This window comes from Oreochromis niloticus, linkage group LG9 (genome assembly GCF_001858045.2).
Source record: "Oreochromis niloticus isolate F11D_XX linkage group LG9, O_niloticus_UMD_NMBU, whole genome shotgun sequence".
Taxonomy (NCBI): Eukaryota; Metazoa; Chordata; class Actinopteri; order Cichliformes; family Cichlidae; genus Oreochromis; species Oreochromis niloticus.
In genome coordinates, this window is record NC_031974.2 from 30,079,431 (window position 1) to 30,093,816 (window position 14,386).

A 14,386-nucleotide genomic window follows, 5' to 3' on the forward strand; every position below is an offset into this window, starting at 1 on the left:
AAAACCCCGACCCTAGTTACATCATACATGAGTTACAGTAAAGTTGCTTTAGCTTTGGTTATTGTTAAACTGAACTGTTAAGCAGGCATGTTATACTTTCCGCGGTAAACAGACTTATGGTGTGTCACTACCATTTCCCTATAATGCTGCTCTTGCTGCTGATACTTTGTAGCAATGGATTCACACTTTGAAGTAGGTAGTAGGTAGGCTCGTAAGCTTACTAAAATTAATACTATTACTAATTAATTTTGCTACATTACTCAAAGTGATTAATCAACATTGTATTCAGGAGGTAACATTTCCATTCTTTCCATTTCCTTTATTAAAACACACACAGTAACGTTGAATATGTTGAGCTCTTACTTATCTCGAAGCAAAACACCTTCAATACAGGCACCAAACAGAACCACGGAGGTGATATCTGGGAAGCAGAGGTAAGGAGAATGAACTGATTTCAAAGCTGTACACACTGCAATCAGCCACATCCTGGCTGGTGTTTAATATTAGTCTTTAATTCTTAATGTTCCTCAAAGAAGTAAAAATCTGGCGACTGTTAGAAAATCTTCAACTGGCACGTTCAGTAACAAGCTGTGTGACTTGTTATCATATCTGGTGACAGTGCGAGGTTGAAGGATACAGATGACAGAAGTGGTAGTGATAGCGAGGATGGTCCCAATGGGAATGGACTTCTGGGCGTCTCTCAAGTCACCTGAACGGTTTGAACCAGCCATGATACCTGAGAGGCGAGAGGGTCACAGTCGAAAATCAAACAGGTCATCTTCAGAGACTCTGCTCTCTCTCAGCCATAACGGATGTTAAAAACTGTCACGCACATGTACAAAGAATGAGTCTGTTCCTTATGGCGCCAGCTTACCGGTGACAGAGGGAAAGTAGATGCCGACCAGCAGTGTGAAGAAGGTGGTGATGTCGTTAACTACATAGGGCATGTAGATGTCCTGGGTCGGGTCGCCACCCTCAAGCGATGGCAAGTTGCTCTTTTCCACCAACATACCGAGAGGGCCGTATGTCGACCACATATTTTCTACAAGAGAGACAGAAATATAGTAATTTATATCGGAAAACAACATAATGTGTAGTGAAGCGCGTGCACTTCCAGGATAGAAAGCTAACGAGAAAAGATGATGGGAAGCGAAGGAGGAACGTGTGTTTTAAAGTTGCGAGAAAATCCTTTGCCTGCTACCCTGAGAAATCCACCAACATGAAGCAGATAAAGTGACTTTATTTATCTGTTTAAATTGCATTAGTGCTTGGAAAAAATGAGACTGTAGTGTACTGTCCACAAATGCAACCAGAGAGCAGTCTCTACAGGTGGAACATTTGTTTGAGCTCAGTGAACTGTGCAAGTAGTAAACAGAGTAATGAGTCAATTGCGTGGCAGTTATTTAGTGTTGCTGATAAAAGTGGGACGGCAAGAGTGAAGATGTGCAGACTGCTTTTAGAAATGTGTGGCTATTCTTGGCACTAGATGACTATTCAAACAACTAATCAGCAGTTGGTCCTCGAGCAAAAATTTGTGATGGAAGGTGGATGTGCATTGAATGAAAATTTCAATTTAGGCAATTAAATTAATTTAAATGAAGCACTGCTAAAGTTATTGTGGCTAATGTTAGCAGCGCTAGTCTCTGTTTACTTGGAGGCAAATGTCTACAATGTCACTTTACTCAAATATATAATTGTTCCTTTTCTAGCTCAAAATAGCGCTGGACAAAGTGAACCTCTTTAGATTTCTGACTTTCCACGTAGCTTGTTTACAACATCCATTACATCCATTAGTGCAGGGTGAAGGGAATCTAAATATTAATAGACAAGAAAATGGTTTCATTGGTGCACCAATGAAACTGATAAATCATTTAATGAAAGAGTATTATTAGTGCGGTTAGATAGTGAGGGTAGCTCACTATCTAACCACTATCTAAAGTTTAATTCTTTATTTAAAAACATTTTGAATGTTCAATTAGAGTAGAAAAGTGCTATATTACTACCAGCACAAAGCATAAATGAATCATTAATAAAATTGAGATGGGTTTATAGTTCACAAACACTCTGTAACCAGACTGCTCTAAATCAAGAAAAAATTACATTGATTTAACAGAAAGGATGAAAGGATGAGGAGGCCAGTAAAATAACTGTCTGTTTTTAAGGAGACAGCAAAACAGTCGTGCATGGAATCACTCAGCACCTGCACAGGCTCGTCCCAGTTGCTTCACAAGAAATATGACAAGAATGCATCTGCACTGGATGTTGGGAGGAAAAGCAGTGTGTCCCTGCCAGCAGTTAAATAACATGAGGTATGCTCAAGATTTTTCATCGCATTCAAAAAACTACTGCAATCCATGACTTCGTGCATTCCTGCTGAGATTACGCAAACATTCTTCAATCATTTTCATTTATACTTTATAACAAGTGTTGAGTGTGCCTGATTGATGAGGATAAGTGAAATGCTATTAAAATCTGTATGATTCAAGCAAGTATACACATATCTTGGTAACTTTAAAAAAAAAAAAAATCTTCCACATGTGCACATGGCTACAGAAAAAATTGTGTGCTCCAACCTGAAATGACTCCACTGGTCAATCCAGGGATGCCCTGCAACTCGGTCACATTGTTGCTGGCAAAATACTCGTTGCATGTGGCATTGAGGTGAGATCCATCGCAGAAGAGGCTCCACAGCTGGGTAGTGACCGTCATGTTGTCTATAACCTCAGTCTTATTACACTTGTCAAACTGGTGGTTCTTTAGGGTACGATTCCCCAACATGCACACACTGTGTGAAGGAAGAGAGAAATGTTAACGCGAAGCACTAATTAAACTGAAATAAATCTTAATAAATATTAGCACTGACTCACGGAAAGTATGGCGGATCAAAGATGGTCTTGATGACTCCCGCATAGATGGCCAGGATGGAGAGAATAACACAAGCCAGGAAGACCAGTGCCAGCTTGTTGACATATTTGACCCCAACAAACACGACTACTGCCATTAGTGCTAGGCAACAAGTGCCATAAACACGCATGTTGTTCAGCAGGGCATCCAATTCATCCTCCTTTTTGTCTGCCACAAAGATGGCTGCTTTAGGCACCATGTAGGTCTGAATGGGCAATGGATAGAGACAAGACAAAGCAGGAAAAAATATAAAGAGTCACAATAAACGAGAAGCCATTTCATTTCATTGCACTAATTGTAAGATGTGAATAAAACCTTCACATCTTACAGTTCGTGTGGTAAATAAATTTCAGTCAGGACCAATGACATTTCTGTCTCGAGCCATTCATGTCTGTGGTTATGGCTCAGCTGCGTTCTGCTTCCAAGGTCATAAAATGGGGAAAGTAGCAGCAAGACCACATCAATTCAATATAATTGCAATCATATGACCCCCTATGAGCAAGCTCTTTGGCGACAGCAGGAAGGAGAAACTCCCTTTTAACAGGAAGAAACCTCTGGCAGAACCAGGCTCAGGGAGAGGCTGCCCTCTGCTGTGAGAAGGAAGACAAGATAAAAGACAGCAGAATAGAGTCTACATAAATTTTTGCATCACAAGCAGAAGCTGGACTGGAGATGTGCAGCAAATGTGCTGCTGCTGGCTGAAGCAGCTTAAAAGGTGCCCCCTATATGAGATGACCAACCAGATTTGTAGAAAGTATGAGAGAAGCCATAAACTGATGGGCATTGGGATCACTTAATCTACCACCTGCAAATCTAAAATAATCTACTTACCAGCAGAATCTCAATGGTACCCAGGATGTACATGGAGCCAGCAAAGGTGGTCCCCAGGTAAAAACAGAGACCCACAGCTCCACCAAACTCTGGACCCAAAGACCTGGAAATCATGTAGTACGAGCCTCCAGCTGGGAAAAAGGGAATGAGGGAGGAGGATATTAATATCTGTTAAGTCATCATTTCAGCTATAAACTGCCATACAATCCACAAGCCTGAAAAAGACACGTGTGTACTGTTATTCAAATAACCACAAGAAAAAGGATCCTACCTGGAACAACACCATTAGTAGCAATTGCACTCATGGATATGGCTGTCAGCATGGTCTGTAGAGAGATGAGATTAATGAAAAAAAGCTGAACTGAATTAAAACGCTTAATGTTGAAGATCTTACAAAGATGATGCAATGGTGTCATGTAAAAAAAAAAAAAAAAACCCAAAACAAAACATCGTCCTTGCCCACCCTCTAGTTCTTTATTTCCCTGAATTTTGTAGATTTTCCAAACAATGGGACCCTCTGTGGATTTAATGAATATGGAGTCCGTTAAAATACTTCTTATGGGCTTATGCTCTAAATCTTTTGGATTGGTAACAGATACAAGCTTTTCCATGAAATCAGTCATTGTGGAAGAGGATATTTACATCAGCCTGTTACCTAACAGAGCTTCCGGATGACAGAAAGGACAGAGCGGAGAGAAGGGCAGATAAGATGCACAAAGAAAAAAAGAAAGTAGAGTTAGAACTTAAAAGGGTGAAGTAAAGACTGAAGGAGGGCAGTGTGAAGGTGAGACAAAAGCAGGCAAATGAAAGAGAAGAAAGTGGGAGGAGGTATAGAGAAAGGGCAAGGGCATGACCAAAATAAACCCTGTACTCTTTGTCTGCATCCTGTTTAAGGTGTCAGACAGGCTGGAGTAAAGCCAATTAGCTGACAGTTTTACCTCCTGCTTCCACTGAAACCCTAAGAAGCTATACACCAGGTTGGACTTGACCACGAATGATGCGACAACTCGAAGTACAGAACTGGAAGGCATTTCTTTACTGATGACGTCATTCCCACTGTTCCTGCGTCACATGGACCAATTCGTTACTCTACAGCTACCTGCCACATGTCGGGAATTTACTTGGATTTATAAAATACTCTCAACTACAGCTGAACATTGAGCTCTTTGAGGTATCACAGTTTTAACTGAACATATGTGTTGGTCATCTAAAAGAAGTGTTTTATTCATGGACTTTAGAAAAAACCCTATTTATCTCATACTTGAAATTCACATGGAAATCTTTCTAATTCAACTTTCTTTTGCTGGCTGTGCTTAGCAAACAAAAGCTTTGATCATCAGGTGTGTGTGTTGGATTTTAACTGATCGTATTTATTTAACTGTGGGAAGCCAAAATCATGTGTGGCCCTACTTGCACATATAAAGCAAGTAGGGCTCGCACAGGTGGTAAAAGCCTTCAGTTGATCCAAAAAGCTGACAGGGACTAAAAAGAGAGAGCAGGAGTTTTTCCCTTCCTGATCTTGCCAATTCCTTACTCACAGTGGGTGATCTCACTGTTGAGGTTCCCAGTATAATATTATGAATTGCAGGGTCCAAAATATCTAATATAAAGCACGTAATAAGATCATTTATAACATGATTCAAATTTGGTAATCTGCGCATATTAAACATGTAAAATTTTGATAAGAATGGGTTTATTAATGGAAATGCACTTCATGGTTGATTCTTTGTTTAGGCAGTGTTACTCTTCAAACGGACAATGCTATGCCATTAGAAGATTTCATTATGAGACAAAAAGCATTTAGGGTTTGTTTTTTTCCCCTTTCTACTTTGCCTGAGTAAACTCAAATAATCCATTGCCTGCCATGGGATTGGCGAATATGTGTGGGTGTGGACGGCGCCATGTTTCTGACAGTTTGCAGATGGACGGATTACATGTCAGGCCAGGTACCATTAGAAGCTGGAGGAGCAGGAGAAATGGAGAGTCACAGTGGCTAAATATAGGAGGGATCAGTGGCCACTAAGTCATCTTGCCGGCCATTCATTATGGCTGTCAACCACTGTGACTGTGTACCACTAAAAACTGAAGCAGCTTCTGGACCCAAAATCAGCAAAAACACTCAGCTGCACACACACACACATGCACACACTCTTACATAATCCTGTTCTAATGAGTTAAAAGCTAAAGCCCCTGATAAAGAACAAATAATATTCATAGCTCCTTTCAGTTCCTCTTTTTCTATCATTTATCAAGACATGAAAATGGTTTCCATCATAAAAAATAATCAGGAAGTAAATCCAAGGACAAAGGTTTGGTGTGAGATGCAGAAGGGAACACAAAACACCCATCAACGTTTACTATGCACATAACCAGTCATACTTCCTTAATTGCAATGCAACATGAACCTAGAGTATGTTTACCACAATGATCATGGTAACATGGCCTAATTTCAAATAATAAGGTCAACGTATTGAGCATATGTGTAACTAATCCCTGTGAGCCTAAAGTTTCCACAGTTGTTTTCCACTTTGGATCGTCACAGATCACATCAGCCACACAGCGGTGGCTCTTTAAAACTTGCATTTTTATAATCTTCTTCTAATTTACAAACTCTTTAGGCCTTGAGACAAGCATTAATGTCTGGCCACATCTTAGGGGAGAAAAAGCAAAAAGCGAGAGACTCAGAAACAGATACATAGACTGTGATGATGAAGTACTCACACATGAGCAGCACAAGCCGACAATAGCCAAGGACTCCAAGATGCCGGCAGTGCCGACAATCCACGTAAGACGCAGAAACAGGATGACCCCCAGAATATTCTGGAGGCACGGGAGGTAGACACCCATGAACGTCCCCATCTGAGGGCTCTGTAGAAGCAGGAAGGGCAGGGGGAGGATTTGGGAAAGAAGCGACAAAGCAGAAGATGAGAAAACATTGCACAAACACAAAACAACATATTTGTGTTTGATGGAAGGAGTGATTAAGGATATGACAGCAGAGGAAAGAAGTGAAAACTGCTGAAACTCTTACAGCCATTAATAAAACAATGAAAAATATCACCCAAAAAAAAAAAAAAAAAAGCAGAAGCAAAGAGGGAAATAAAGACGGAGTGGAAACAAAAGTACACATTGTTAAACATTCTATAAGTCAAAACCACTACCCCCAAAGTACAACCAACAACCAACTACACATCCTGGACAGGGAAGAACGCTGGTTTGAGCGCGGAGTCAAGGAGGCCATTTACGTGAAAAGGGAAAGACCATCTCTGAATCAAGGAGGGGGGCTAAGGGTACATCTTTCGCCATCTTACAATGCTGTGATTGCAGCCATTCCCCAACTCTCTGTGAATGGTACTCATGGCCATTGATCAGTGGTCTTTGATCAGTGGGTTTTGGTCAGTGGTTGTTGATCAATGGTCATGAGAATTTGCATAATTATGATTAAGGAACTGACCTCCCAGCCCATTGTTCCTTCAGTGGGCTGGTTTCAGTCATTATGCAAATGTACTGTTTATAAGATTTGGGGAAACCTGCAGTCAGTTGAGACTGAAGAAGTCACTTGGATGAGTGACGAAACGTTTCTCCCACAAAACGCTACGTCCAGATGAACAGAATCAACTTTTGGAGATACAACCAACTGACTTCCTTCTTATTCCACGAAAGAACGGTATTTTCACAACAACAAGCAGAAAGACCGCAGGGAGAACGACAGGTCAAAGGACCGCCTACCCACCATCTGTTTCCAAATGTAAGATACCAGTCCCACTGTTTCAGACAAAGAGGTGCAAGAATGGCATCAGTTTCATCCACTTCTTTCTTTAGTAAGATGCTCCTAAAAGCCAGTGGGAGGTGCTCAAGGCACAGTTCTACGCATGGGGACAAAATGGGGCAACTGGGATGTGACCCGAGCTGTGGTTACAAAAGCATGGCAGCACTGAGGAAACTACTCTTTTCAAAGAATGACAAAACAAAAGCATCGAAGGAGAGGCTGAAGGAAAGGCTTGTGCTGGACGGATGATGGCGTTTGTCAGAATTTCATCTTTGAAATGAGCTTGACCCTGCGTCTTCTTCTTCGTTAATTGGCAAAATCTGTTTTTCACTGTAGCCGTTTCACAAAACAAAATGTTTCTGTGCCGAATAAAGACTCAGTGACTAAACAGACTTCCTCTAAGCAGTAATGCACACATGCATATACTTATTAATAATAATAATGTTTTTTTCTGAGGAAAGAAAAAGTTTTAAGAGATGCATTAAAGATGGAAAAGCACAGAGAAGGTCAGAGAACAAAAACAAACAACGGTGGCTTCATCGGTCAAAGACCTGGTTATGTAATGACAGTTCAGCAGATTTAAAAGAACAACTGTTATATGCAACTGTACATTACCATGTGTGTAATGCATGCAAACACAAACTAAAAGCTCCACTGCAGTGTGTGCTTCTTTACCTTAACAGCTTTCTTCTTTGGCCCCTCATCGTCATCAGCCTCCTCATGCTCTTGTGCACCCTGTGAGAGATTGGTGTAGTTTGCGAGTTTACTGAGGAAGGATGACACCATGGGGTTGCTGTCCATTTCCTCCTGCAATAAAGAAACTCATTTTTAACGGCTAAACAGCAGCAGTCTTGTGCAAATGACCTTTTCAAAATTACATTCAGTGGGAACTTTTATGTTCAAAATCGTTTTAGCTGAACTTTACTAGAACAGCCTTGTATGATTTCCTGTTCAAAATCATTCCTTTAGACCTTATACTGGGCTTTGGTGCAGCCAGTGCATCTACTGTCTTCACTTTAAACCATCTACCTTCTGACTGGCTGACTGTTAAAAGAAAATAATAGGCTGGTGGGGCTTTCATGCTCACAGACAGAGCCGTGTACTTTAGAAACATATTCAGGAAATCAGCTCTCATTAACTTCATACAGAGCCAAGAGTAGAAACAAAAAGTGTGTTTCAGAGCAGCCTGACGCTTGAACTTTTGGCTTGCAGGAATTATGTGTTCATATATATCACATGAAGGAAAAACTTTAAAGTTTAATTTGGCCTTTTGATGGTCAGTTATCGCATGAAGTCTTCCATTTGCAAAACAAACTGTGCAAAATTTCGTATTTTCATCCATTCAAAGCATCTTTGAATAGCATTCTTGGATCAACTTCAGAACCAAAAGCCGCGGCTGTCTTATTGATTCTTTACAAGTGCCAGTGACCACAGAGCACCAAGGTCTGCCAGATGGCAGAGGGAAGCAGCAGGCAAAAGTTCAGCTGAATGAAGTTAAAGGAATGTACCGGTTTTTATGGCAAATAAACTTCTTGACTGACACATTGTTGAGCTAAGGGTAAATTGGTGCTTTTACCTCTGCGAGTTTCTATTTATTTAGTTCACCACAACTTAGACTGTTGTTCCAGCATACTTGGCATTAATGAATGGTTTGAGCTTCACAGACTAGCTCCAACTTAGGCTGCAGATAAGGTTCAGGCAGGGTTCTGGTGAATTTATACTTTTTACTGTGGAGTTTGTGCTTTCTCCTTCACAGCCTAAGCACAGTCACATTTCCTTGTGTATTTAAACACATCCTTGGCTTGTCTATGGTAGCGACATCCACACAATGATGTTGGGCAGTTACCTCAAAAAGTGCCATGTTGGTGCCATCGTAACTGTTGCCTTTGTCGTCTGTGTTGTTGATAAAAGGACTGTTTTCCTTTGGGACTCCATCACCTATGGAAACAGAGCACAGTTTTTTCGTTATGGGAAATGCAGAGGAGGTTTAACACATCATGTAACCAAAATCCAGTACCAGTAACTGGTAAACAATCACTTTAAGAACCACAGTACATAATAATGCTGTTCATCGATCTTCATTCTGACAATGTTTGGTGGAAGTAAAGAAAACTTTAGCTGGTTTCTTATGCAAATCATTATCACATATTTCCATTTACAAGGCGCTCCTCTTCATATATCCAAGAACTTCCTGACAGTTTGGTTGACCTGGTGAATTAAAAAAAAAGGGGACTGCCACAAATGTCATTTGACCACACTGGTAGCAGAAAAACATAAAATGGGAAAAACCAAAAAGTTCTTTTAAGAAGACAATTAAACTATTCTCCAGTAGTAAAGCCATTGCAGATGGTGTTATCGCTGAAAAAATAGGATGAATTACCTTGGGCAAGTATTTATTCCAAGACATCTCGCCCATGTAACATCTAAAGTTGGTAAACGGTGGTCATTCTTTTTTTTCTTTTTTTTTTGAACAGGTTCAAAAATAAGACTAAATTTTGTTCGACAGTACAGTCTATTAGAACACGCCTGGATCCATTCATCCTAAGGACGGGGCAAAGTTTGTATTTTCATCCTACAAAAAAAAAAAAAAAATGCAACAGGTGGATGTGATTCCATCTAAAATTAATACATTACATGTTATATTCAGTGGCTCCTGCTAACAATTGTTACCTGATGTAATCAGTTTTATCACTTTGGCCTTGTGCATCTGACTCTCACACCAATGCATTTTTAATAACCCACATCATGGTGATGACTTCTCATCATATCCACAAGTAATTTATACCTAAACTAGAAATGTCTTACTCTATACGTGCAAGTTAACTAAGGAAAGTGAGAATATAGATGGAAAGACTAATATCAAAGACATTACTACAGATCACACAAGATTCAAGATCTTTTGAATCTTGAATCTTACTACGGATCACACAAAACATATTTCGTATGCTTAAAAATACATAACAGTGCAACCAAGAGTTGTGTTGTATTTTTTCTCACTGAAAATACAACACAAGTATTGGTCTCCATCTTTATCTTCATCAAGATTAATAACACTGGTTATTTTATGGTCTGTAGCAGAGGTTTTTGAAACACGCCGTCTTTCCTCTGTGTCTACTTTATCAACCACATGATGAACCTTGTAGTTGTTCTGTATTACTCACAGCAACCCAGCCGTCTTCAGAAGGGACATTCTAGCACCAAGCTGAGAACCACGTCTTTGCTGCTTGGGCCGACAAACTACACAGCAATGCACAGAACCAATGTTTTTGAATGAATGGAGACCGAGAGAGAATGTGTGTGCGTGTCATTCCATTAGTTTAATTTGCAGGTAATTACATTATAGTGTGAGAAATATTAAAGTGAGGGGGAGTGAACAGTCGTTTAAGCAGTTGAAGCCTGCTGTGCAGAGACTGAAACAGTCAAAAATAGGTTGTGTGTTTATGACCAATAAAACACTATAAATAAAGTCCAATGAGGCAAAAAATGAAGCAATAAATATGAGCTTCAAATGGAACTCAAGAAAAATAAACAGAGGTGGCGTGCGTTCATACTGACGCACCCACGCAGAACAAACCCATGACAGAAGACAGAAAAATTAAGTAGACAACTCCTTTATCCTGACACAACAAATGCAGCAAACTATGTTTTTCACAAAAAGCCACACCACTTCAAATGCTGCTTTCATGCATGCACACATAAACTGAGGTCAATTCTATCGGGGCAACCTGCTACTTTTAGAGATAGAAAGACTGTGCAAGTGATGAATATAGTCTCTTCAAGCACTCCAGCTCATTAGTTTTAACTTCAAAGAAGTTAAAGGGTCACAAATTGATCACTTTAAAAAAAGAAGATTAGACTGCTTATTTTTTAATACAGAGGTTAAAGATGAATAGATGTTATTAAATTATGCAGAAAAGCAGAAGATCTGCCATTATTTGGCATTTTGGTAAATGGCCTGTATTTATATAGCGCCTTTCTGGTCCCTAAGGACCCCAAAGCGCTTTACATATCCAGTCATTCACCCATTCACACACACATTCACACACTTTGTACTTTGTACACTTTGTACACATACACTTTGTATGTTTTCAACGGAAACATACAAAGGTCAGCATTAATACTCAGTGGATTCAAATGTAAATATGTGTAAATAAAGTTGCTGTTTGAAGCTCCACAGTATAAAATGAATCTACTTAAAAATAACACAACTGTGTGTGATGAGCCTATCCAGAGCAAAACAGCTGAAATTCAAACACTGGTCCAAAAATGAGCGCACTGCATCTCTCCACCTGTTTAAATTGATGGATTGTTCACAACCAGTCAGTGCTGGGCTTCTTCCATTCATCAGTGGAGCTGCCTGCTGCAGAGGGGATTTCACAAGTAACTTTTGCTGCTTGATCCAGCTGCTGGGGGAATAAGAGGCTTGTAGAGTGGCTTAGCCCGTTGGTAATCACAGAGAAAGTCATTACGTCCTTGTACTGTGACGCTCTGTAAAAGAGCGTTCTATGTGGGACAGCACGCAGAGAACATCAGGGAGGGACACAATATTTCACAAAGTGTGCCTATTGCAGAATGAATTTAATGTAAAGCACGAAGCAAGTGCAGGTAAAGGTGAGTCAGCCTGTCCGTCATCACATAGCTATTCTATTCATTGCTACACGCCACCGGTAATCATTGTCTTAAATGACTCTGGCTAAATCCTCTTTGAGACGAGGCAGCGGGCTAAAACTGGCAATGTTTCCAAATCAGGTGAGGTTTCTCTTTTAAACCCATATGTAAGGTGGTTAACACGTCAGTCAGGAAGTGAAGAGAACCGTTCACCTGTCCTCATGTGAAGGCGGGATCTTTGGTAATACAATCCCAGGCTGCACTTAAAACACCCTCATGGACTTTTCAAAGGCATCTCATTTTTATTAATAAAAAGTGGCTTGATATCTACATTAATATGTAGATATCAAGCCACGATTGTTTTATGAAGTACTTTCAATGTCAAGAGTGTTCAGGATTTTTTGTGATCTGAAAAGTGTAAAATAGTTATAAATGTTCGAACACACAATAAAGACAGTGAGTTGGTTTATCAGTTTAACTGCATGGTTGTACCTTTCCGAACAATGTTATCTGCGTGTGGAGTGATGTCTTTAAGGTTATTTAATAAAAACACTATACATACGAACTAGCAAGGAGCTTTACCGCTCCTTTACTACAAGCCAATAGAAACCAGAGGGAGACTTTCTGCATTATAAACTTTTGTTCATTTATGCATCTATTTTTCTTTGCTTCTTTATCTGGATCATGTTATTGTGTCCTACATGAGTCCTGATGTCATCACCCAAATCATAGCGTTAATTAAATCTGCAATGTCATGCTCCTTTGTTCTAAAAATACCTCAACTAGTACGTGTAGGGCGACAAATTTGTCTCACCCTGAGGTGATCGAATCCTGTGGCAACCTTAGGACGCACTTCGACATCCAAAATGAGGAAAAAGTGCCAGCTGCTGCAAATCCCCTCATACTGCAATTGCTGCAGCGATTGTAGCAGTGGATTATTTAGTGGAGGGAGAAAAAAAAAAAATCACAGGTCACAAACATGGGGGATTCAACAGAAGATGAAGATTATCTGCACATGTTCCTCTGTCTTAAGTATAATCTGGAGTGGTTTAGCGCAAATGTCATTGTATGTCTGTGAGTGTGCTGCAAGGAGTCCACAGGGACATGGTCAAGACTCACATACAGCTATGGTGTGAACAGATGTTGGCCTATGCTCACATCTCAGAAGTTGCCATTTACTTTGGACTAATTCACCCTGGTTCACCCAGATCCCATTTGATTGCAGTCTAGCCCTAAATTTAGTCTGAATTATGTCAACAACCATATCATAAAGAAACAAATAAACAAAAGTCTTGTTCTGGTTCTTTCCTCTTTATTTTTGCTGGAAACTAAAGCATCATGAATGACTGTAGCGTTTCAAATGAGCTTTATAAATAAACCTGCCTTGCCCCAAACTACCCCTTTGTTTGGGTGATCATTCTACCAAGATGGCAGCCCACTCCTTTACATTATTACCCATACTGCTTTGCTGACGCAAAGTCCTTAGACCGTCTGTTCTCATGTCAGCTCAAGATTGCTGATGGTGCACTGCAATGTACAAACTAGTTCAAAAGGAGCAAAGGATGTAAATGTTGGCAAATATGCACCTGTGAGGAAAAAAGCCAGTCAGTGCTACATGTAAAAAAAACAACAAAAAACCAAATGTGGACACATGAATAACTAGATCAGCAGTTTACAGTAAACTGTTACAGCAAAGGTTATATCACGTCAAACAAAGGACATACTCGGTTATGCTCAGCTGATATTCCCCGTCTCGATGTTCCTCTTATGATTATCCATTTATGTAACCATAGTAGCCTCTAAACACACATTCATCCCGCCCAGCATTAGAGGATTAAACCACACAAAACCAACATCAGTGTCCAACCTTCACTACATTTAAATGATCACAGCAAAGAAAGCAGGAGTCTCCTGCCAACCACAGCCTAAAAACTGCTCGTGCCTGATCTTTCACTGTGTAACCCTGCCTTCATCACACAGGTCATCACTTCCAAATCTTCTGTAATGTTTACTCTCACCACACTCATTAACCCCCCTCCCTCATTTCCAGCCACAACAAGCAGCTGTTTTCATCCAAACAGGCAGTGTCTAAACCAAAAATACTACAAGGCACCAAAAAAAGCAGATACAGCAGACTGAACATGTAAGGTAACATGCCTGTGATTGGAGCGGACCACCTCGCAGTTAAAGAGCCGCATATTCAATCAGAGCTGGTAGAGACTAAGTAAGAGCAACCATGTACAAGAACGTGTCCCTAACCCTGCATTAGCTCAT

General features: G+C 40.2%; 1 protein-coding gene across 6 annotated transcripts in view; it reads right to left on the reverse strand.

Moving 5' to 3' along the window:
- LOC100706669 (solute carrier family 12 member 7) overlaps positions 1-14,386 on the reverse strand; it is a 73,071-nt gene that overhangs the window by 19,542 nt on the left and 39,143 nt on the right. For all 6 annotated transcript variants that reach the window (XM_005471619.3, XM_005471617.4, XM_005471616.3 and 3 more), the window contains exons 2-11: positions 9,351-9,442; positions 8,180-8,311; positions 6,457-6,603; positions 4,007-4,061; positions 3,736-3,866; positions 2,868-3,109; positions 2,574-2,785; positions 875-1,042; positions 638-736; positions 364-421 (exon numbers count right to left, since the gene is read on the reverse strand). In XM_005471619.3, the coding sequence (XP_005471676.2) occupies positions 364-421; positions 638-736; positions 875-1,042; positions 2,574-2,785; positions 2,868-3,109; positions 3,736-3,866; positions 4,007-4,061; positions 6,457-6,603; positions 8,180-8,311; positions 9,351-9,442 (1,336 nt within the window). The remainder of the gene's footprint in view (positions 1-363; positions 422-637; positions 737-874; positions 1,043-2,573; positions 2,786-2,867; positions 3,110-3,735; positions 3,867-4,006; positions 4,062-6,456; positions 6,604-8,179; positions 8,312-9,350; positions 9,443-14,386) is intronic.